The sequence below is a fragment of the Camelus ferus genome, chromosome 20, assembly GCF_009834535.1.
Source record: "Camelus ferus isolate YT-003-E chromosome 20, BCGSAC_Cfer_1.0, whole genome shotgun sequence".
NCBI classification, from domain to species: Eukaryota; Metazoa; Chordata; class Mammalia; order Artiodactyla; family Camelidae; genus Camelus; species Camelus ferus.
In genome coordinates this window covers 23012844-23038476 of record NC_045715.1, presented here as the reverse complement: position 1 = coordinate 23038476, position 25633 = coordinate 23012844, and the positions used below count along the sequence as shown (strand labels likewise).

General features: G+C 35.9%; 1 protein-coding gene across 5 annotated transcripts in view; it reads left to right on the top strand.

Moving 5' to 3' along the window:
* Positions 1–25633, top strand: part of ILRUN (inflammation and lipid regulator with UBA-like and NBR1-like domains) — a 93018-nt gene that overhangs the window by 35285 nt on the left and 32100 nt on the right. For 4 of the 5 annotated variants that reach the window (XM_032462872.1, XM_032462869.1, XM_032462873.1 and 1 more), the window contains exons 2-3: positions 1403–1557; positions 7262–7459. In XM_032462872.1, coding sequence (XP_032318763.1) covers positions 1403–1557; positions 7262–7459 — 353 coding nt within the window. The remainder of the gene's footprint in view (positions 1–1402; positions 1558–7261; positions 7460–25633) is intronic. The other variant, XM_032462871.1, reaches the window with a different exon arrangement.

The following is a 25633-nucleotide window of genomic DNA, read 5'->3' as shown; positions in this document are numbered from 1 at the left end:
ACTGAATCCAGTGGTTTATGGTTGGGTTATGTTTAGAAAAATGTAATTTGTGTTGTTGTCTACTGTGGGGACTAGGCATGATGTCACGAGTTTGAGGAAGACCATAAGAGAAGCAGTTAATGTAATTACCAGCAATTTCTTTGATCTCTGTAATGAACACAGCTTACTTAAACCCCTTAGTGGCCTTTGGTTTCTGGCACTGCTGAACCAAGCTGTCAATCGTGATTCTGTTCAGTTGGAACTTTGGTTTGTGTGCTTGGTAGTTCCTTCTGACATAAAGGAATTTATGAATAATTAGAAAGAACACCAACATTTACAAAATGATGCTTCGAAGAAGAAACTACAATGGCTTATAAACATGTAAAAGATATTTAAACTCTCTGGTAAAAAGAGAAAACCATTTTAAGACCCCACTGAGATCTTATTTTTTATCAGATCAATCAAAATCCAAAATGTTGGACAAACACTGTTGATGAGTAAGTGGGGTAGTAGACCCTCTTGTACATCCTTGGTGGGAATATTTATTGAGTATATAACTTTTTTATTGAGGGAAGTTTAGGTATATGTGATAGAGCCATAAATATATGCCCTTTGACCCAGCAGTATCACTTGTAGGGATTTATCCTACCGATGCGCTTGTACGTATAACTGTATGCGCTTAAGCTTATATATGGAAGAACTAAAGATTGGAAACAAACTAAAAGTAGACTGGTTACATAAATAATGATGTATCCATACAGTGGATACAGCTGTAAAAAACAGGATACTCACTGTGAACTGACTTAGGAGGGAATAAAGCAAAGGGCAGTGTATAATATGCTACTGGTTGTATAAGAAGGGGGGAAATAACAATATATATCATTTGCTTGTATATGCATAAGGAAGTTCTGAAAGGATATTTAAGAAAGTAATGTGAATGAATGATTCCCTGTGTGTATGTGTGTATGTAGGAAAGAACAGATAAGATGGCTATTTTTTACTGCATGAAACTTGGTAACCGTATGCAGGTACTGCTTTTTAAAAAAATTAATTAGAATGTTTTAAAAAATGGAGCCTCTTTGAATTTTAGTCAGAGGAGCTCCTTTTTTATTGACTTCCTTAAGCAAACTTGCTATCCTTGTGGGTAAGAGGGAGATTTCCTTACGTTGTTGCTGATGGTGCTAATGTTTATTACTTGTTATGTGGGTACCTTGGGAAGAAAATAATGCACAAGTTTATTGATACTGGTGTTTTTCCTGTTGTTCCTCAGCCAGAATCAGTAGCTCTGTGAAGATTTACATACCAGGAGCCTTCTATTCACAGGTTCTGTAACACACCCTAAGAAACAGTCTCTTTCCTTTTGTTTGACAGGATAATGTGCTCTGGAGAGGACTGAAGTCTTTTTCTTTTTCTTTTTTTGTAGGAACCTACAAGCAGCAATTGGCGCCTATTATGACTTTGAGAGCCCAAACATCAGTGTGCCCTCTATGTCCTTTGTTGAAGATGTCACCATAGGTGAAGGAGAGTCAATACCTCCTGATACTCAGTTTATAAAAACATGGCGGATCCAGAATTCTGGTAATGTATAATAAGCAATCTTTCTTGCTCCGTTTTCCGTTTCTTAGCAGTTAAAAAAAAATAAGGAAGTGTTTTAGTTTGAAGTACGTGATTGTATAACGGAGCTTTCTCCTATACATGATGTAGCATTTTCTTATACTAGCGTGATGACCCAAATATCAATGAAATATCTGTCCCATAGATTAGGAGGTATTTGGGTCTTGATGACATTTAAACACAATTCAATATTCTTTTGAAACTGGGAGCCAGGTCTGTGTGTTGTGGTGGTGGTGTCTCCACCTGTACATTTTTACTCCATCATTTTATTTCTGCTCTAATTAATTTTGCAGTTATTTCCAGTAGGCTAGAGGAAGTACATCCTTGAATAAAACAAGGTAGTTAGAACTGTGAGCATCTGCTCTGTTGAAAGCTCATTTCTTTGCAACCACAAGGATGACTATCTGAAATTTTCATTGAGCTATCTCAGATGTTAACACCATTTTGAAAAATAGTGTAAGAAGTATAGTGATTTGCCCAGAATGGAAAAGATGGAAAGATTGAGAAATTGTTTTTTTTTTAAAGCATTCTTTTGATATACTGCTGACTTTAAGAAAAATTTAACATAAATTAACTGTAGTTCTTTGAAAATAATATCTGAATATGTATCTAGTAACTGTTTACTTTTTTAACTTGATAAAGTCTTTTCTAATAACTTAAAATTTGAATGAGTTTAGTATTTCTTGTCCTATATAATAACAATTTATGCTGACTAGGTGAGGATGCTTTAAACTACTTATTAATGAGGACTTACAAAGAAATTCTAAGAGATAGAAAACTAGGTAAAAGGAGTATTTAGCTAAAAATTTGTGGGAGTTGGGGAACCCTGTCTATCAAGGTAATCTGATATGAGATGATACAAAACTCTGGGGACTCAAACCTACTAAAGTACCCTTTATTTGCTTTTCAGTTCTTTATACTTCAGTTCTTTTATAATGGGGAAAGACTGTCTAAACTAGCCTTTTATATAATAATTAACATACCAAATTGTTATGCTTAGTTTTTCTGGCTTATTTGGAAGTAACTAGCTTGGATGGAGGTTTGGTGTGTCACTGATCAAATATACATAATCTGGATTGACCCAGTGTTGTAGATGACTGGGGACATCAGTGGCTTTGTAAATATTCATTAGCTTCTTTTCTTTTTTGGTTATAACAATGTGGTGCATTGTTAGTTTGAGAGGCACATGGTAATATGGGAAAACATGTATTTTCCATTTTTTGTGAAATTCTTTTTCAGAGTTTGATTATCTTTACTTTGCCTAATTTCTCATCTTTCTTAATGTTGCCTGCTTTTAAAAATATTCTTTAAAAAAATCTCTTTAGGTCAGTTTATATTCATTATGTTTCTTCTCTGAATTACTAAAATCTGTGTTATTGATCAAAAATGCTTTTGAATCCAAGACATGAATTTTTAAAATGAGTAATGTTTGTTTAGAAAGTATAATTTGTTAAAATTTTTGTTTATTTAAAAAAATTAACCCAAGACCATGTTTCCTTAATAATGAAAACCCTGGAGATGTTCTGGCTTTCCATGAGTTCATTATAGTGGTTTTAAATATTAAAAGTTCTTAGAATACTGTTGAAATGTTTTACATATCTGGTTCCAGAATAACCATTTTATATTTCAGAAAGCCTCTTAATGTATCTACTCACTCACTACACATTTCTTTGGGTTATTGGAAGATTGGTTAATGGGGATTGATATAAAATGAATAGAATGTCAAATCAGAACCCCAAAGAGCTTGCCTTTCTCCTTGACTTGGAGAAAATCTGTTTTGTTGGGGCTGGCTGCTTTTTCCTCCTGCCTTTGCACAGTAACTCCAGTTTAAAACAACCTCTGGATCTGCAGCCTTTCTTCATATAAAAGGACATTTTTGTTCCCGTACACCTCTTGAAAAGTTGGGCAACAGTTGCTAGAGATTGTACCTTTCAGGGTACTTTTAACAAATAGGTTCTTTTTCTTCTGAAATTGTTCCATCAGTTGTAAAACAGTTTTGTATCTGTAAACTAAATGCTCTCCATTTGATTAAAGAGAAATTGGCCTCCCATAACTAAGTGACAGATACATTACTAGAGAGAGAGGGAAAGCACGCACATGCACTGGTTCTGCAGCATCATTCTGATCTGGCCTGAGTTCTTTCTGGTAGTAGAGTAGAAACACAGAGCTAGGGTAGGCCTTAGCTCTTTCTCCTCTGGCTTTCTTACTGTCATTCATGACCTTCTCTAAGAGATAGTGCTCACCGAAAGAGTTTCATGAATAATTTTCATGGGACCTCTCTGTTGTCATGTTTTAGGCATACCAGGCATTCAGATTTACAATGGTGAGATTGATAGGAACTGCATATAGCTGTCCCAGCAGCTTCCCCAAAGAAGATAAATGTCACACATTGTTTAAAATTGAACGCCTAATATTTTTTAGGTCCTTAGAATCAGACCATAGAAAAAACAGAAGTAAGATATTTAATGACATAAATACAGAATTCCAGAATCCAAACTTTTGGCACTATATAAGTTTTAGAAGTTGGGGAAACTTGAGCAGGAATCCTTACAACTGGAGTTTAAAATGAAAAATTGAAACTGTCCCTCTGAAGATGAAAGTACTTTACCAACACTTACAGCTTCTCAGTTGTTACAACCATGCTTTGTTGTCCAGCTGTATGCAGTGAATGTTAAACTAAGCGTATTATAACTGGTGTTTCTCTGACTTTAAGGAAGTAGTTGTGATTGTCAATGAGAGAGTGGCTTCAGAGTCATCTTTATTTTCTGAACCGTATAGAAGTTAATATAAACAAGAATTGGGGATAAAAGATTTGAGAAAGAACAGCCATTCCCTCCATTTTTCTTTTGTCTCCTTAAAATAGTTAAGTTTCTACCTTTCTTTTCAGTATAACTTTAGAGAAGATAATTCAGCTTCATTCATTCAACAAATTTTATTATGTTCCAGTTATTTTATCAGAAGAAAATGGTGACAAGATCAATGACAGTCCGTGTTTGCATGTAGCTTTATTTGAAATGCAGTCTCCAGACTTATAGGGGCTAAAAAGAGTATCTTCTTTGAGGCTTGTTGTCTGTATTATTGCTCTTTGAATGTTCCTTATTGTCTCCAAACTATTTCTGTAATCTTTTATACCCAGGCTTTCTGGAACTGATGGACTTTTATTTCATTTTGCTATGCTCTCTGTCATCTCAGAATTGCCACCCAACAGGTTCTTTTGTTTTGTTTTGTTTTGACTTTTAAAAAAATAAAATTATATTCCATGATAACTGGAGAATCACAGCCTTAGTCATACATGCTTGAGATACCTTGGAAAGTCATAGAACACAGATTAGTCTTTCTTCTAGATATATATCTCCCTCATTAAGCCAGTTTGTAACAGACTTAATTTGAAACCCTGTTGTATGTTATACTTCTCAAATCCAGATTTTTCAGGTTTGCTCAGTGTGGTAGACCAAACATTCTCATCAGTATTTCCCTTCCTTCTGTATCGAGTCAGTGTCATTGATCTTCTCAGAGATGCCTGAGCTGACAATTGGAGCTGTAAGAACTATACGTTATAGTGAACTGTTGGTAATTCTCAGAAGGCAGATTATTGGTTCTTCATTTTATAGCAAATTAATACTTTCGAGTTGATGGTGCATAACTTTTCTACTTTTTTCTTTAAAAGATTCTCCAAATACCACATCAGTAGGGTCTGACATACTAAAAAACCATAGCTGCATAATTGTTAATAATTTAATGATTTACCAACTCAGTCTCCTGAGAATATAGCAGTACTCCCTCTTTTGCATTGGTGAGAGATCCAACTGTCTCAGCTGCTTGTGGTTGTCTGCCCAGGACAGCCAAGTATTTCCCATACTCAAGACAGTTTTGGTTTTCCATGTTTCCTTAAAAGTTCAAAAACAGACATTCTTGGGTTTTCATATAAATGGATATTGTCTTGTTACAGATGTATGTGTATATGTTTTAAAGATAATTGTGAATTCAGCTCTATAACAGTAGTTTAATTTTCTTTTTGGGTCTTAGTCTTTAAAGACTGATGTTTTCTAAGGTGCTTCATGTTGGCTGGTACTGTTCTTGACCTAAGACAAGTGATGCTTTTTCCAGGCCACAGGCCCCAGAAATGAAAAACAGAATTTGCCTGTATTGCTAGTATATCATCCACAAACTTTTCACCAGCAGCAGTTGAATTTTATAGTGTTAACTTAAGAGGGCACTTTTAGTGACCACTGCTTCATCTGCTACCCCTAAGATCCAGGAGGCACAGAAGATGCTGTTCATTATGGGGCTGAGATCTCAGCAGTAGAGCATTGGTTGCTTTTCTCTCTGGTTCTCTTTTCAGTAGTAAGCCATCGAGTGTATCAGAACCAGCTGGTACTTCGAGAATAAGGTACTGAAGTATCCTTGAGTGCTGTTAGAAGTTTCAAGCATGCTGTGTCCTGAGAGTCCTGCTGTATCCAGCTTTTCATAGTGATTTATTATTTTTTATTTTTTGTTGAGGGGGTAATTAGGTTTCTTACTTATTTTAGAGGAGGTACTGGGGATTGAACCCAGGACCTTGTGTGTGCTAAGCACGTGCTCTACCACTTGAGCTATACCCTCCCCCTCATAGTGATTTATTTTTATAATGAGTGTATATTTATATATATTTATATATATATTAATATATATAACATAAATGTATATTAATATATATTTTAAAAGATACAGAGGTTTCTGTCTACAGTAAGAAGGAGTATATATATAGGAGAGACTTCACAGGAAAGATCACATTTAATCACTGTGTGGCTACTATGACTGGTCAGAAGTCAGTGTATAGATTTCACATTTGAATTAGTAAGGCATACAATCAAAGAAGGTCCGTACCACTTACAAAGAAGGGAAAGACATTTCTCCCAAAGCCAGTTCTCTATCTTGCCATTTCTATTCTTTCTACAAGCACCTCTGGCTGGTGTCATCAGCCCTCAGACCTAGGGTCATTGTGCTGTTATCAGGGGAGTTCACTCCACTGTTCATATTTTCCCCATTACTATTTGAATCTGAAAATGAAACCGTCACTTGACTCCTCTGTCTTATTTGCAGAGTATCTTGAGCCTCGATCTTTTCATAGTTAGGGACTCCAGAAGAAAAGTCATAGATCAGGGAAAAAGCAATTTTAAAATCAGAATAATACAGAAATTACTCCTCATGTGTTTCATCCTCTTGCCTCAGTGGAAAAACTGGGGACAGTCAGACATATGTTTACTTTGAATGTCAGCTTAAAAATTTCGAGTGAAAATGGACATGTGTTAACTTCTTAGTGGAGAAAGCAGTCCTCCAAAGATGAGGCCTTGTGCTTCATTTCCATGACTCTTTTCGAACATCATTCTTAGAGTCTACAGATTCAGTGTGATATGTGGCCTTCCCTGGGGTCACCTCAAACATACCTTCTTGAGGAACTGCTTTGCTTTTTCCATTTGTGCTTTCTCTTAGGGATAGGCTGTTGGTCAGAGGTTGTTGACTCTGATAATTCTGATCAGTCGTGTAAGATGTCATATAGCTCAAGGATATGTGGATAGGTTTAAGTATGTGTGAGAGACAAAGAGGCCTCTTCTACAGTTTTGTAATGAACTGCACCCAGCGTAGGACCACTGATTGCCTAATATTTTTTTCTTTTGCTTGAACTCAGGGGCAGAGGCCTGGCCTCCAGGGGTTTGTCTTAAATATGTCGGGGGAGACCAATTTGGACATGTGAACATGGTGATGGTGAGATCGCTAGAGCCCCAAGAGATTGCAGATGTCAGCGTCCAGATGTGCAGCCCCAGCAGAGCAGGAATGTATCAGGGACAGTGGCGGATGTGCACTGCTACAGGACTCTACTATGGAGGTGAGTATGTCCTTGTGCAGCCCAGGGTGAAGGAATTAAGGTAACATCTTTCAGCATCCCCAGTATTGCTCACAGAGCCTGTCAAATTACATAGCAGGGTGTGGTCTCTTGTAAGCAGTCACCCCATACAGGTAAATGACTTAAATTTAATGATTCTCTAATTTGTTCAGTCTAGCACTCTCTTTACACTAGGAATTTAGTTAAAATTTAGCAAAGTAAATGAAATATATCTTGCATTCTAAACAAGGAGTTAGTAGTGCTACTGTTTTTATTATATAATCTGATAGATGCTGTAAGAATACTGAAGGCAGCCCTTGTTCTCAGAGTCTCTAGACACAAGTCATATAAAAAAAGATAACGCACAAAATGTGCATACTTCTATCCACCCGACAGCCTGTCAAGCTACTGATGTCTTTTGCTCCTTCTCTTTATTGTACTTTTTGAACACATTGATTTACCCTCACTGTCTATTCTTCCCATTTTCCTTTTATTCTTCCACCCAATCAATCCTTTACCCACTCCAGTGAAATGTTTATTAGCCACTACCCAGTTTCCCAATCCAGTAGCCACTTTCCAGTCTTCTCATTAACTGGCCTGCCATGACTTGGCACCAAATTCCAAATGTTTCTCGATGTATGTCCCTTCCTAGACTCATATGATTACCTCTCTTGCTTCTCCTCCTCCTCTGAATAGTCTTTGTCTGGTCACATCTTTGCCCTGGAACTATAGACATACCTCGTTTTATTGCTCTTTACTTTGTTGTGCTTCACAGATGATCGCGTTTTTTATGAATTGAAGGTTTATGACAACCCTGCAGTAAGCAAGTCTGTTGGTACCATTTTTCCAACAGTAATTACTCACTTTGTGTCTGTGTCACATTTTGGTAATTCTCACAGTATTTCCAACTTTTTCATTATTATTATACTTGTTACAGGTGATCTGTGATCAGTGATCTTTGATGTTTCTATTGTAATTGTTTTGGGATGCCATGAACTGAACCCACATAAGACTGCGAACTTAACTGATATATGTTGTGTGTGTTCTGACCACTCCACCAAACAGCCATTTCCCCATGTCTCTTCCTCTCCTTGGGCCTCCCTATTCCCTGAGACACAACAATATTGAAATTAGGCTAACTGATAACCCTACAGTGGTCTCTACGTGTTCAAGTGAAAGGAAGAGTCACACACGTCTCACTTTAAAAGAAAACCTAGACATGATTAAGCTCAGTGAGGAAGGCATGTCGGAAGCCACGACAGACCAGAAGCCAGGTTGCTTGTACCAAGCAGCCAAGTTGTGAAAGCAAAGGAAAAGTCATTGATGCAAATGAAAAGTGCTACTCCAGTGAACACACAAATCATAAGAAAGTGAACCTGCCTTATTGCTGATATGGAAAAAGTTTGGGTGATCTAGATAGCAGATCAAACAGCCACAACATTCCCTTAAGCCAAAGCCTAATGCAGAGCAAGGCCCTAACTCTCTCCAACTCTGTGAAAACGGAGAGGTGAGGAAACGGCAGAAAAAAAGGTTAAAGCGACCAGAGGTTGGGTCTTAAAGTTTAAGGAAAGAAGCCATCTCCATAACAGAAAAGTGCAAGGTGAAGCGGCAAGTGCTGATGTAGAAGCGGCAGTAAGTTATCCAGAAGATCTAGCTAAGAAGGTGACTCTAAACAACAGATTTTCAAAGTAGGTAAAACAAGTCTTTTATTAGAAGAAGATACCATCGAGGAATTTCATGGCTAGAGAGAAGTCAAGGCCTGGCTTCAAGGCTTCAAAGCTTCAAAGGAGAGGATGACCCTCTTGTAAGGAGCTAGTGCAGCTGGTGGCTTTAAAATTGAAGCCAATTTCATGCTCATTTACCATTCTGAAAACCCTAGGGCCCTTACAAATTTTGCTAAATCTACTCTGCCTATGCTCTGTAATTGGAACAACAAAGCCTGGATGAATGCACATCTGTTTACAACATGGTTTACTATTAAGACCTATTGCTCAGAGAAAGATTCCTTTCAAAATATGACTGCTCATGGACAATGCTCCTAATCACCCAGGAGCTCTGATGGAGATACCCAATGACATTCATATTGTTTTCATGCCTGCCAACACAACATCCATTCTGCAGCCATGGATCAAGGAGTCATTTCAACTTCCAAGTCTTTCAAGTTCTTTGAGAAATACATTTCATGAGGCTGTAGCTGCCATAGTGATTCCTCTGATGGATCTAGACAAAGTAAATCCCTCTGGAAAGGATTCACCATTCTAGGTGCCATTAAGAACATTGGTGATTCATGGGAAGAGGTCAGAATATCAACATGAACAGGAGTTTGGAAGAAGTTGATTGCAACCCTCATGGATGACATCGAGGGGTTCAAGACTTCAGCAGAGGAAGTAACCGCAGATGTGGTGGATGAAGCAAGAGAACTAGAACTAGAACTTGAGAACCTCAAGATGTGACTGAATCGCAGCAATCTCAGGCTAAAACTTGAACGGTTGCGGAGTTACTTCTTGTGGATGAGCAAAGAAAAGTGGTTTCTTGAGGTGGAATCTGCTTCTGGTGAAGATGCTGTGAGGACTATAGAAGTGATAATAAAGGACTCAGAATATTACATAAACTTAGTTGATAAAGCAGTGGCAGGGTTTGAGAGGACTGGCTCCTAATTTTGGAAGAAGGTCTACCGTGGGCAAAATGCTATCAAACAGCACTGCATGCTACAGAGAAATCATTTGTGAAAGAAAGAGTCAGTTGATGCGGCAAACTTCATTGTTGTCTTACTCTAAGAAACTGCCCCAGCTGCGCCAGGCTTCAGCAACCACCACGTTCATCAGCCAGCAGCCCTCAACACTGAGGCAAGACCCTCCACCAGCAAAAGATTACAACTTATTGAAGGTTCAGAGTGACAGTTACTGGTTTTTGACAATAGTCTTTTAAATTAAGGTATGTACATTGTTTTTCTAGACATAACACTATTGCACACTTAAGAGACTATAGTATATTATAAATATACCTTCTAGATACACCGGGAAATCAGAATATTTGCGTGACTCACTTTATGGCAGTATTCCCTGCATTGCGTTGGTCTGGAACCAAACCCGCAGTATCTCCACTATATGTCTGTACTAGATTCTAAGCTGTGCCGTCTTCCTGCTCAGTGACCACAGCCACCCATGTGCCTTCAGCTGTCATCAGTGCAGCATACATGGCAGTGCTCAAATTCATGTCTATAGATGCACAATCTTTCTGAACCTTCAAACCTATATTTTAAATGCTTATAGACATAACCCATAGATACTCTGTAGCTTTTGAATTTTAACATCTTCCAGGCAACACTTATATTCTTGTCAGCACCCCACTGAGATGATCAGTCTAGAAATTTGGGGTCATCTTTTGTTCTGTCATATCATCCTTAATCACAGACTAATTCCTATTGTCTTCTCTGTATTCAGTGTCCTGAGATCCAGATAAAAATAAATAATAAATAGTTTCTGTCCTCAGGGAGCTCCTAACTGGACTTATGGCAGTGGGACCTTTGAAGTTATTTCAGAGAGTCCTGGAATTAATATTCTCATATATGTCTTTGCAGCCAGTGGAAATTTAAAATATTTTTTTTAGCCTGGAAAAATTTTAATAGTAGAAAGCGTATCTCATAGCAACATCCTATGTGACGTCAATCTTTGCCTGAAAACGTTGTACATATTGTAATGAAGCCAAACCCCTTAGCATGGGGCTTAAAGCTCCTCACAATCTGGCCTAGCTTCTTTCATTTTCATCGTCAGTCACCTCTTTAGTCCCCACAGCCAGTTCTGAAAGACACCACATAATTTCACTTCATGCTCTTGCTCATATTGTTCCCATTGCCTGAAATATCTCTTTCTTTACAGCAAACCCCTGCTCATCCTCAGGGCCCTGGTGAAGTCACCTTTTCTCTTTCCCTCTTCTCCAGTTCTTACTCTCCCCACTACCTGAAGGAATTTCTCCCTCCCTTTCTATTTCTATTATGTACAACCTTGTTATTATACTTAACACATTGTATTTTAGGTGTTTGTTTACCTATCCTTTTCTCCTACTAGACAGTGAAATATTTGTTGAATAACAAATCAACATCATATAACAATCATGTAAACAATCAGAATGCAGAGAAATTATTTGTCTCTTCTGTTTTGGACTGTTTTCAGGCCACCTCTCCTGAGAATCTTTTTACTTGCACAGCTGGAAGTAGTTTCTCCCACTGCTGAGCTCTGTTGCATCATCTCTTTCCCTCTGATGCCTTTGCGTCTTTTTGGTATTTTACCTCTTTCTGCCCAGTTACTTTGATTAATGTCTAATATCACCTTAAAAACTTCAGGTGATATGTGTCTCATTTATCTTTGTAACTCTTGAAAAAGCTGAGCCCAGTACAGAGCAGAGAGTGGCTCATTAATAAATTTTTAAATGAATGTCAGTGTTTTAAGGGAGGAGGAAGACAACATATATGACTTAAAAAAAATCTTTAATGCAAAGATACTTATTCTTAGCATTCTTCCATGTTTAAGACTTGTTTGTGTGTGTGTGTTTTTAGTGTTAAAAGTAATTATTATTCTTTGGGTCATTAAAATATATACTAGTAACATCCTTCTGAAATTCTGGAAGTAAACATTATAATATATTAGCTCTGGAGGCAGTAAAAAAAATTAAACCCTTTCTTGGTCGTATAGCTGTGAGTTATTTTTCAGGACTTTGAATTCTAATAACTTCAAGGAATCTTAATAATTCATCTGATTCCATGATTTTCAAGCATTTTTCTTAAATCAGTGGAACTCTTTCTTGATAAAAGCATATGTGAATGCCTCCTCCAAAAAAGAGAAAAGATAAAAATGAAATTGGCTTTGTTGAATGGGTGCTTCCTTGGACTGTATTTCCCTGCTCTCTGTCTGAGATGACCTCCAGGGCTCTGTGGAGTGTGTTTGCAAACCATTCATCTACTCTAATAAAGAATTTAATTCTATTTACAAGCTACTATGTTTCTTTGAATTCAGTTTACTATTGATTATAAAACATGTGGTGACAACAGAGATGTTAGACTGGCAGAAAATGATTATAATATACATAAAACCGCAACTGAACATATGAAAAAAAAAAAATAAGGTGCCATGTTAACCTTGGCAGGATTGGCTCTTTCCAGTTTTTCTGCTCACTCTTAGTTTGCTAGCTCATTGAGTGTAGTGTAGTGGTAAGAGTTTGGAATGTAGGACTACGTTGCCTGGGCATGGACTTGGACGGGTTAGGTAACTTCTCTGTGCCTCATCTTTCTGTTTTAACAACAAAGCTTGCTTATTTTGTTTTTCATTGACTGGTCTCTAAAAGTCTTTAGATGGTATTTTCTAGGAAGAATCCATTCTCTCTCTCTCTCTCTCTCTCTTTTTTTTTTTTTTTACTATAATGCTTACGTTGTTTGAGCTCATTTCTCTTCCTCAAAAGGGATGTTTGCTGTATTTAATAATTTACAAAGTGAGTCTTCCCTCATTTTAGATTGGTTGTACTGTTTCAGCCTCTCAACAGGAGTGCTGTTGGCACATTGTTTGGACAGTTCTTCATTATGTGGGGCGTATTTATAAGACCCTTGCCCCTCTCCGACTAAATACCTGTAGCTTCCCATGTTCATCTTCACAGCCACCCCTCTTCTCCCACCACACATGTTTCTAACTCTCTTGGTTGAGTGGCACTAAATGTTTGATCCTGGGCAGATTTATTTTCAAGCCCAAGCATTTTATTTTGTCTTCTTTCTCAGACTGTTGCTTCTTAGATAAAGGCAACCTGTTGTCTTAATACCTACTGCTTGTCAGGCATTGCATTGTAGTTTTTCATACAAATTACTTTATGAGGGAAATACTAGCTACATTTTATGGATGGATGAGGAAACTAAAGACCAGAGATAATTAATGATTTGTCTGAGTTTCAGTAAGAGTTATAAATTAGTTATAAAAAGTATAGTTACAAATTAACAAAAGTAGGTTTATGATCTTTGTTATTGGGCACTACTAGGTAGGGTTCACAGGGAAACTTTGGCTCCAGGGTTTTGGTACTTCTCAGGATTTAGGGAGGCAGAGGTTATATGGTCCCCAAGTCCTCTACATTGCCAGAGTGTGTGGGAATGAGGGTCAAGCTGAGATTGGCAGTTCGACTCTTAGGTAGTTGATTAAATAATCAGTGTTCCCCAGGGAGTTCCTGCCTGCTAGAAGGTACACAGTTCCTATAGGACACTTGCCTCTTGGGAAGGAATAAGCACCTTGAGTGGCTGTCCCCATTTTAGCCTAGGTACAAACAGTAACATCTCTCCCCTTTTCCTGGTAGAATGCCCTCTTCCAAAATTCCATTGGAGAAATATACCCCTGCACTGTGATGGTTTCTTCTAATGCAGCAGGATTCTAGTTGTGAAGTAAGCTAAGGTCACATGATAGTCCAATTACCACGTGCTAATGATGGTTTCTCCCACTTGAAATAGCTCTTCTTGTTCAATGCCTCACGTGGGTCCTTAGGGACATTTCACATGTAAATTAAATACTTACACTTTATTCACTTAATTTTCTCAGATGTTAGACATGGAACTTCCCTTATTAAGCTCCCAAACCATAATATATGTTATAGTCCCATGGGTTAGGAAACTTAATGGGTGCAGTGTGTAAACCACACTGTTTATTTCTTAAAACCTTTGTAAGTTCTTCTTCCAGCTTCTTCAGTTTACGGAATGTTCTCCTAACCAGGTAGTGCAGGACTGCCCCTCCTCATTCTTCTCCCCTTGTTTTGACTTAAACGTTAAAAGAGAAGCTCTGGTTTTATATAGACTCTTCTAGACTGTACGCAGGTGTCTTCTATTTAGATGCTGTTGTACTTGGTATTTCTACCAGTTCTCTTGCCTTTTGCATATTGACCCCACCTTAGAATGTCTGTCTTTTATGTTGCACTCAAAAACCTACGACAGCAACAAACCTGGAAGCGGCATGGTGTCCCAGGGTAACAGCCATGTGCATGGCAATATATCCATCAAGCAAAACGTTAAGATCTGTTTAGATATATCATAATCTATGGGGGAATTCATTCAATTCATGTTTTCTGAGCCTCTTCCATGAGGTAGGTGTGAGGATGCATCAGTGACCAAGACTATATGGACAGACTCTTAAGGCATTCAATGAGACAAGGAGACAAAAAGGAAAATCAACAACAAAAAGCCTGCCTCATTTGCTTTTAGAAGATCTCATTAAGATGCTCTCTCTTCAATTCTGATCTTTAGAACCCTCCAGTATCAGAAATATGAGTAGCCCTTGAAAATTAGATTTCTTTTTTGATAAAAGAAATGCTAAGCTTAAGCTGACTGTGACTTGTGTGGGCAATGTTTTTTTATAGGAACATTTCAATATGTAAATGAGATCTGAAATCCTTAAATATCTTTATGTTATAAGGTTTGTGTTAAGTTTAAAAGGTGATGGGCTACTTCAACTTTATAGAAGGAAGGCTACCACTGGTTGTACTGACATCAGGTGGTCATAATTGTTTGGTGGTCATGTTCAGGTAGTTCCGCATGAGTCAAAGGCAGTGTTAAGTGGTGTACTGTTCAGATTAATCTATAAAAAGCAGATATGTGGGTCCCTCTGTGGAGTATGGAAAATCAAGAAATCAAATGAAACATTTGCATGTCCAGATATGAAGCTGTTTTAGTGTGAACTGTTACTGCTAACACTGTCTTATGATTAGTTTTATTATTTCTCAGTAGATCAACTGTATATCTAAAGATTTGATAGAAGGGTAAAAATAGAATTTGAAAGTAACATCTTTTTTTCTTACGGTAGCCTGGAATGTTGATCTGGAATGTTAAGTTCCAAGGATTCTGAATTTTGGGATTGACAGGTCCTTAAAAAAATTTTAACCAAATATAATTCTTTATTAAATTATTGATATACTTATTGTTAAAAAGAAAATAAATAGTTGTAAAACCACTGGCCATTTAAAAAATACTTAGGCATAATTTGCTTTTAAAAAAATATATTTATAATCCTTAATTTTTTTGTTTGTATACATTGATAAGGGCTATAGCTAAGGTTGAATCTAGTTATAAAGTTGTTACTTAAAGAGTATATCCCTATCATAGTAAAGCATATACACATAAAACTTTCTGCACTTCTTTGATTCTTATGTGACAGTAATTTTACTATGCATCATTGCTTTAATGACTACTTTTCTTGGGATTAGAGTAGAGCCATTATATTAAATGAACATTTGATCATATGATGCATTTTGATTTCAGAAACATTAAAAATGAGGCAAAAAGTAGACTTACAATGGAGGAGATATGTACATTTCCCTGTTACAGAGAAGTATACATATAGGCTGAAATTGTTTCAGATGAGAAATTCTTAAGGTTTTAGTGTGATGGGAATTTTTAGTAAGTGCCATTGTGTATACTTGCCACTGAATCAGACCACAGAATGTCTCTTATAAACACGGAAGCAAGCATAATTGCTTCTTGTTCAAATCATGGTGAATACCTAATTTATCAGTACAGTAATCCCCCTAGACCTGCAGTGGATGCTTAAAACTACAGATAGTGCTGAACTCTATATATACTATGTTTTTCCAGTATGTACATACCTATGATAAAGTTTAATTTATGAATTAGGTATAATAGATTAACAATAACTAATAATAAAGTAGAACAGTTATAACAATATGCTGTAGTAAGAGTTATTTAACTATGGTGTCTCTTCCCCTCTCTCTCACTCTCAAAATATCTTATTGTTTGTACTCACCCTTTTTATGATGATGTGAGATGATAAAATGCCTACAGGGAGGATCATTTGCTTTGGGAGATCTTGGATCATCAAGCCATGATGGTGGGAGTGGTTGGACAGAAGTAGATGATGTCAGTGGTTGGGGATCCCAGGTGAGATAGAACAGGGTCGTGTGAGATTTCATCACGCCACTTAGAATGTCGTGCAATTTATAACTTACGAATTGTGTATTTCTGGAATTTTCCATTTAGTATTTCCAGATTGAGATTGGCTCTGGGTAACTGAAACAGCACAAAGTGAAACTGTGGATGAGGAGAGACTATATAACTACTGAAAAATATGTGTTTTGTTTTTTTTTAACAGAATGGTGATTAGTATCTAAAATAATTGATGTATAGGACTCAAGCTTTATCTGATATCATAATTTTTACGATGCAGTTTATATTCTTTAATTATTGCTCAGAATGTAGCCATTATTTCATTTTTAGAACAACCTATTGGTCTTATAGTTAAAGGTGGGAATCCTTGAAGAGGATGTCTTCTTACTGAAAGCAGATTGCATTCTGTTCCTGTAATGATGCTTTGATACTAGCCACACGATGCTCTAATGAGTTTTTCCTTGGAATGCAAAGATATTTATCACTAGAAATTAGTTCATTCTGCAATCTTTATCTTGAAAAAATCCCCCCCCAAATTTTTAATCTTAATTTTTTTTCTTTTAATTTTAAAGAGCTTATGTTTCCTTTCTTTACAAAGAGAATGTCAATGTTGGACATTTGGCTCCAGGTAGGAATGCTCTGAACCTGTTAACCTCTGGATTTTACTTTGTAGCGATCATTGTCCTTCGAGTTTCCTCTTAGGATTTCTGAGAGTTTTTCCTGTACTTTGTTTTGAGATAGTGTTAAAAGTAGTTGAATTCTAGAGTGCGTCAGGCTTTGGCTTAGTAGTCACTTCAAAGTCATTTTTTCCTTTTTAGTTTTATAGTTCTCTTTTTTTTTAGAAATCAGAAGTGATTATGAAAGCAGATCTTATTTCTGACCTAAGTCTTACTTGAAGACTTTAAATGTACTTTAATAGTACATTTTATTTAACTCAGTATAGCTAAAAGATTATCATTTCAATATGTGATTCTAGATATATTTCAGGTATTCAGTAGCTATATGTGGCTAGTGGCCTGCAGCTCTATAAACTCTGATGTATTGTACCAATTTTATTTTAAATTTTTTCTGTAACAAACTTTATAGAATTCTTCTTTTGAAGAATTTGCCAGTGAAATCTTCTGGGCCTTCTTTTTTGAAAATTTTAAATTACTAATTCAATTTATTTTTATAGTTACAGATCTGTTCAGGTTATCTTTCATCTTGGGTGACTTGGGTAATTTCAAGGAATTGATCCTGTTCACTAAATTGTTGAATTTTTGTATGTAGAATTGTTTGTGCTATCCTTTATTATCATTTTAGTGCCTTCTGTGTCTACAGTGATAATCCGCTCTTTCATTCTTGATGTTTTGTGTCTCCTCTCTTTTTTTCTTTAATAATCTTGAGAGATATCTTAATTCTGAGAAAACCAACTTTTGGTTTCATTGGTTTCATTGATTTTTTTCTATTTTCCTGTTTTTGATTACATGGATTTCTGCTCTTAATTTCATGATTTCCCTCTTTCTGCTTGACTTGGATTTATTTTATTCTTTTTCTAGTTTCTTAAAATGGAAGCTTGGGGTCGTTGATTAGAGAACTTTCTTTTATAATGTAGATGTTTAATACTATTCTCTTAGTCTGTTCAGGCTGCTATAATAAACTACTCTAGACAGTGGCTTATAAACAAAAGAAATTTATTTCTCACATTTCTGGAGTCTGAGGAGTCTAAGAGTGAGACGCTGGCAGATTCAGTTTCTGGTGAGAGCCAGCTTCCTACTTCACAAGATGGCTGTCTTCTCGCTGTATTTTTCTCTGGGATCTTTTTTTATAAGAGTGTTAATCCCATTCATGAGGGCTCTATCCTCATGAACTGGTCACCTCTCAAAGGTCCAACTTCGAAATACACTCACATTGGGGATTAAGTTTCAACATAAGAATTTTTGGTCTGTAACAACTATAAATTTCCCTCAGAGTACTGCTTTTAGCTGCATACCGTAAATTTTGAAATACTATATTTTCATTTCTATTCAGTCCAAAATATTTTCTAATTTCCCTTGAGACACCCTGTTTGACATGGATTATATAGAAGTGTGTAAATTTCCAAATATTTGGTGATTTTTCTTTTATCTTGTTTAAGCATTTCTAGTTTAATTCCATTATGTTAAGAGCACATACCTTGTATGATTAATTCTTTTAAATGTGTGAAGGTGTTTATTACCTAATAGATACTGTTTATCTTGGTGAATATTTCGTGTGTACCTCAAAAAAATGTGTATTTTGCTATTGTTGGGTGGAGTGTTTGTATAAATGTCAATTAGATCCAGTTGGTTGATGCTGTTCAGTTCCTCTGTATCTTTATAGATTTTACTTGGGGTGATCAACTAGTTCTGTCGATTACTGAGAAAAGACTGTTGAAGCTTCCAACTTTAGCTTTAGATTTGTCTCTTTCTCCTTCAGTTCTGTCAGTTTTTGGTTCGTGTATTTTGAAGCTCTATTCTTTGGTGCATACACATTTAAGATTATATCTTCCAGGCGAGTGACTCATTTATTATGTGTAATGTCCCTCATTGTCGCTGGTAATTTTCTTCATTCTGAAGTCTGATATTAATATAGCCATGCTAGCTTTCTTTGATTAGCATTTGCTTGATATATCTTTCCCCTGCCATTTGCCTTCATCCTGTGTGTATCATTATATTTAGGAGTTTCTTACAGACAGCATATGGTTGGGCTAATTTTTTTCCCCCCATTTCTGGCAATCTCTGTCTTGTCATTAGTGTGTTTAGACTATTCACATTTATTATAATTTTTGGTGTATTTGAATTTAGTTCAACTATTTTATTATTTGAGGACTTTAGAATCAGTTATATCACTGAACTTATTAGTTATTTATGATTAATTTTTTTAATTCGTACTTTTTTATTGAAATGTAGTTGATTTGCAACATCAGTTTCAGATGTACAGCAAAGCAACCCAGCCATACACATATAGACACATATATACATGATTTCAGATTCTCTTCCATTACAGCTCACAGTTTTGTATTACAGAAACTGAATACAGTTCCCTGTGCTGTATAGTAGGTCCCTGTTGTCCATCTATCCTATACATAGCAGTGTGTATTTGCCAGTCCCAAACTCCTAGTCCATTCTCTCCCCACACCCCCCTGTGGTACCAGTTTGTTTTTCCATGTTTATGAGTCTATTTCTGGTTCTCAAATAAAATTTGTGTCTTTTTTCCTTCTAGATTTTGCACATAAGCAACATCATATAATACTTGTCCCTCTCTGTCTGACCCACTTCACCTAATATGATAATCTCTAGGTCCATCCATGTAGTGGCAAATGGCATTGTTTATTCTTTTTATGGCTGAGTAATATTCCATTATATATATGGAATATATATATATATATATATATATATATATATATATATATATATATATATATACACACATACATACACACCACATCTACATCACTGAACTTATTAGTTATTTGTGGTTAAATTCTTTAAAAAATGTATTCTGATAATAAAATAAATATATGACTCAACTCAGAAGATGCAGAAAATATAAAGAAAGAAAACCATTTATTCTGAAATACAGATACAGTATCCAGATATTAGTGTATGTATCCAAATATTAAATGCAAAAAAATTGTTTTTCAAATTTGGTATTGTGCTACATATAGTTATATAACGTACTTTTTTCCCATTCACTAATATTTTAGAACCTTTCCTCATTGTCATTACGTTCAAAATCACGATTTTTAGTAGCTGCATACCATTCCGTTGGATTACTGTTAACTAAGATATTGTAGATTATTCTTTCTTTTTCAAATTGAGATAAAATTCACACAACGAATTAACCACTTAAAGTGTACAATTCATTGGCATTTAATACAGTCATAGTATTTTCCAACTGTCATCTATTTAGTTCTCACACATTTTTATCACCCCATAGGGAAACCCCATATACCCATTAAGTAGTCACTCCCCATTCGTACAGCCTCTGGCAGCCACTACTGTACTTTTTGTCTCTATAGGTTAATAATTCTTTTTGCTGGGTTGGGGCAAGGCATATGAATAATTATCAAATAATAAAATAAATTAGAGAGTCATCTCAAAAACAGAATCTGGGCTGCTTACCAAGAATGAACAACCATAACTTACTTGGCTTATTTATAGTTAAATTCTTAAATATTCTTTTTTAGTAAAGAAGGACAGTAGAGTAGCAGCATGAGCCTTGAAGTCACGCAGTCTGGGTTTGACTTCTAGTTCAACAGTGCAATGGCAGTGTGACCTTCAGGAAATTGTTTTATCTTTCAATGACACAGTTTCTTCATGTATAAAATAAGGAAAACAGTACTTACCTCATAGGGTTTTGAGGGAATTTGAGGAGTTAATGCATGTAAAAGGTTTTAGAACAGCACCTGGCATGGGAAGCAGTGAATATGTGTTAGATGCTTATTTTTCTTCTTGTTAAAATACATGACTGTATTGTGAAACTTTACACAGTTATCCTTCCTTAACTGTTAACTTGTCTTGTAAGAACTTTCTGAGTAAAAGTTTCTTAAGATTTTTCCATCTCAGATATCTCATGGTCTGTTTCTTTGGAGTCCTGATGGGATCTTCAGGGTAGAGTCAAAGACTCTAGGTCATACAACAAGAAAGGTGTTAAACACTTATATGGAGTACCTAAGGCAGAGGAATGTGCAGCTTGATGTGCAGTGAAAATTATACAGAGAATTAAAGTTTACTGGAGCCAAAACTAATGAGCAGAAACCTCTGTGGGAACCAGTACGGAGGTAGAAAAACCAGAACTGTAACAGAAAATGCTGGAGGCTCAGTGTGAACAAGCCAGAGAAATAAAGACTCTAGGATTATCTCCACACTTTTGTGAGTTTTACCTAAAGAATCTCTACCAGGTTTTCCAATGAATATTGGAGAAAAAATCCCCTAATGCTTCTGGCAGGGTTAGGAGGGAAAGTAACTTTTGAATTACCCAGAATATTCTGGGTTTTTTTTAAGGTCTGCCCTTAGGAGAAATTATTTTACCAAAGCCTAACCTGCTGTAGTTTTATCAGAGCCTGACTGACCTGGGGGAAGGAAAATGCCCAGCTCCAGTCCCCTTAGCCATCTGGTCCCATAAATGGGGGAAAATGAGAATCACCGGCAAAGTTCATAGTCAGGGGCACAGGCTCATCAAAAGACAGACAAATGTAGGACTGCAGAATGCTTCCCGTCCCCCTGTACCTTAACTAAAGGACTGCAGAATGCTTCCCGTCCCCCTGTACCTTAACTAAAGGACTGCAGAATGCTTCCCCTCCCCATATACCTTAACTAAAGGACTGTTCTCTGCAGTTCCTTTTACACAGTGTAAGATGTACTCCTTTCAATAGAAAAAGAAAAGGCAAAAATCACAGTTTGAAGAGACTGAACAAGCATTAGAACCAGACAGACATGACAGGAGTGTTACAATTATCAGACCAGGAATTTAAAAAAATCTGTGATTAATATAAATAATAAAGGCTTAAATGGAAAAATTAGAGAACATGAAAGAACAGATGGCTAATGTAAGCAGAAAGGTAGAAATTCTAAGGAAATGAAAAAATACTAGTGATCAAAAACTGTAACAGAAATGAAGAATGCCTTTGATGGGCTCATTAGTAGATTGGACACAACTGAGGAAAGAATTTTCTAAGCTTGAGGATAGGTCTTTCAAAATGGAAAAGCAGAGGGAAAAAGGACTGGAAAAAATGGAATAGAATATCCAAGAACTGTGGGACAACTACAAAAGATGTAACATACATGTAACTGGGATACCAGAAGGAGAAGAAAGAAAGGAACAGAAGAAATACTTGAAGCAATAATGACTGAGAATTTTCCTAAATTAACATCAGACACCAAACCACAGATCTAGGAATCTAGGAGAACACCAAGCAGGATAAATGCCCCCAAAACTACACATAGGTATATCATGTTTATAATGTAGAAAATGAAAGATAAAGAAAAAATCTTGAAAGAAGCCAGAGGAGAAAAACCAATAGAGGAACAAAGATAAAATTATATACAACTTCTCTTCAGAAATCACTCAACCAAGAAGAGAATAAAGTGAAATATTTAAAATAGTGAGGAAAAAAGAAAACCCTCCCAACATAGGATTCTGTACCCTGCAAAGTTATCCTTCAAAAGTTAAGGAGACATAGTTTCTCAGACAAACCAAAATTAAGGGAATTTATTGCCAGTAGTCTTGCCTTGCACAAAATGTGAAAAAGTTTTTCAGAGAAAAGGAAAACTATAGGTCAAAAACTCAGATTTATACAAAGAAAGGAAACATACTGGAGAATGAATAAGTGGAGGTAGAATTAAACTTTTATTCTTATTCTTAATTGCTCTAACATAATTTGTTCAAAATAATAGCTGTTGCAGTGTAATCAATTTTGTATGCTTGTGCTTAGTTATATGTGCTTGTGTGTGTATACCTATATATGTGCATCTTAATAAGTGAAATGAATGACAGCAATGATACAAAGGACAGGATGGAGAAATTAGGAATATTTTGCAATTGTGTGATACACTACCTATGAAGTGGTATAGTGTCATTTATTATTTCATTTGGATTAGTTGTAAATGTATGTTGCAAACTGACAACCTCTTTTTAAAAAAGTGTAATTGGTATGCTGATAAAGCAGGGAAAGTGGAATCATATAAAATGCTCAATTAAAACCTTACAGGGAGAAAAATAGTGGAAGACAAAAATAAGAACAAAGAACAAGAGCAGCAAATAGAAAACAGTAACACATACGGTAGGTATTAATCCAGCTATATCAGTAGCCACTTTTAAACCTCAGTGGTCTAAATACACAAATTAAAAGAAAGAGATTATCAGAACAGATCACAAAGTAAGACCCAACTATATGTTGTTTTTAAGAAACTTATTTCTAATATAAATATATATATATATGTGTGTGTGTATGTGTATATATATATAGACACATACACACACACACACACACACACACACACACACACAATGATGGAAAAAGATATACCATGCTAACACTAATCCAGGGGAAGCAAGAATATCTATATTCAGTCAGAGCAGACTTCAGACCAAAGAAAATTGTCAGGGATTAAGTTGGGGGAGGTATTATATAAAGATAAAAGGGTTTGTATTCCAGGAAGACATAATAATCCTTAATGTATGTGTGCCTAACAACAGAGTATCAACTGCAAGGAGAAATAGATTAATCCACTATTATAGTTGGAGACTTCTAATACTCATCTATCAGAAATGGTCAGAACCAGCAGGCAGAAAACCATTAAGAATATAGGTGAGCTCAACAACACCATCAGTCTACTGGATATAATCGACATCTGCAAACTGCTTCATCCAACAACAGCAGAGTAACATTCTTTTCAAGCTCACGTGAAACATTCACCAAGATAAACCACATTCTAGGCCATAAAATACTTTAACCAATTTAAAAAAATAGAAATCATACAGTGTATCATCTCAGACCACAGTGGAATTAAACTAGAAAGCCACAGCAGAAAGATAGTGGGAAAACCCCCACACTACTGAGTAACACATGGATCAAATAAGAAATCTCAAGAGAAATTTAAAAATATTTTGAACTAAATGAAAATGAAAATAACACTTAACAGAATTATGAAATGCAGCAAAAGCAGTGCTTAGAGGAAATTTATAGCACTGAATACATATATTGGAAAAGAAGAAAGACCTAAAATCTATAATCTAAGCTCCCACTTTAGGAAACTAGAAAAAAAGAAGAGCAAATAAATCCAAAGCAAGCAGAAAAAATAAAATAAAAGGCAGAAATAAATGAAATTGCAAGCAGAAATCAGTAGAAAAGATCAAAAGCAAAAGCTAGTTTTTTTTAAAGGGGGGAGGTAATTAAATCAGTAAACCTCTGGCCAGGCTAACTAAGGGAAAAAGGAGAAGACACAGATAACTAAAATCAGAAATAAAAGCGGGAACATCACTGCAGTCCCCATGGACATTACAAGGATCATAAAGGAATATTAGGAGCAACTCATTTTGGTGACAACCAGATGCATTGTCCACAAATTTGATAACCTAGATGTAATGAACCAATTAGTTGAAAGATGCAATCTGCCAAAGCTCATACAAGAACAAATAAACAAGCTGTATAGGCCTATATCTATTAAAGAAATTGAACCAACAATTAATAACCTTAACAGAAAGCACCAGACTCAGATGACTTCACTGGTGAATTCTACCAGATGTTTAAGGAAGACATTGTACTACTTCTCTGAAATTCCAGAAGATTGAAGGAGAAAGAATGCTTCCTGACTCATTCTGTGAGACCAGCATTACCCTAATACCAGAACCACACAGACATACATTACAAGAAAAGAAAATCACAGACCGTTATCGTTCATGAACATAGATGCAGAAATCTGCAACAAAATATTAGCAAATCAAATCCAACTGTGTATAAAAAAATTACATACACCATGACCAAGATTTATCCCAGATATGCAAGGCTGGTCAGCATTCAAAAATCAATTAATATAATCCATCACATCAACACGTTAAGAAGAAAAGTCACATGTTCTGATATGAATATGATTTTTCTGTATCTGTTAACATATAGATACAGAAAAACTATGTGTCAGAATCCAACACCATTCCTGATTAAACTTTTAGCAAACTAGGAAGAGAGAGGATCTTTCTCTACTTGATAAAAGTATTTACAAAAATCTTTAACTAATATCATACTTTATGGTGAGAAATCAGAAGTTTTCTTCTGAGATCGGAAATGAGGCAAGGGAAAATCCACTGCTCTTCAGTGTCATACTGGAAATCCTAGCTAATGCAATAAGACAATTAAAGGAAATAAAAAGTATACAGATTGAGAAGAAAGAAATTAAACTGTCCTTGTTTGCAGATGGCATCTATGTAGAAAATTTGAAAGAATCAACAACAAAAACCCCTGGAACTAATAAGCCTGCAGGGTACTAACAAGTTTGCAGGATACAAGATTGATATACAAAAATTAATCACTTTCCTATAAACCAGCAATGAACAAATTGAATTAGAAATTAAAAACACATTACCATTTATGTTGCTATCCCCCCAAAATAAAACACTTAAGTATAAATCTATCAAAATATGAACAAGATGTGTATGAGGAAAACAACAAAACTCTGATGGAAGGAATCGAAGAAATAAGTGGCAAGATATTCCATATTCATGGATGGGAAGACTCAGTGTTGTCCAAGATTTTGGTTCTT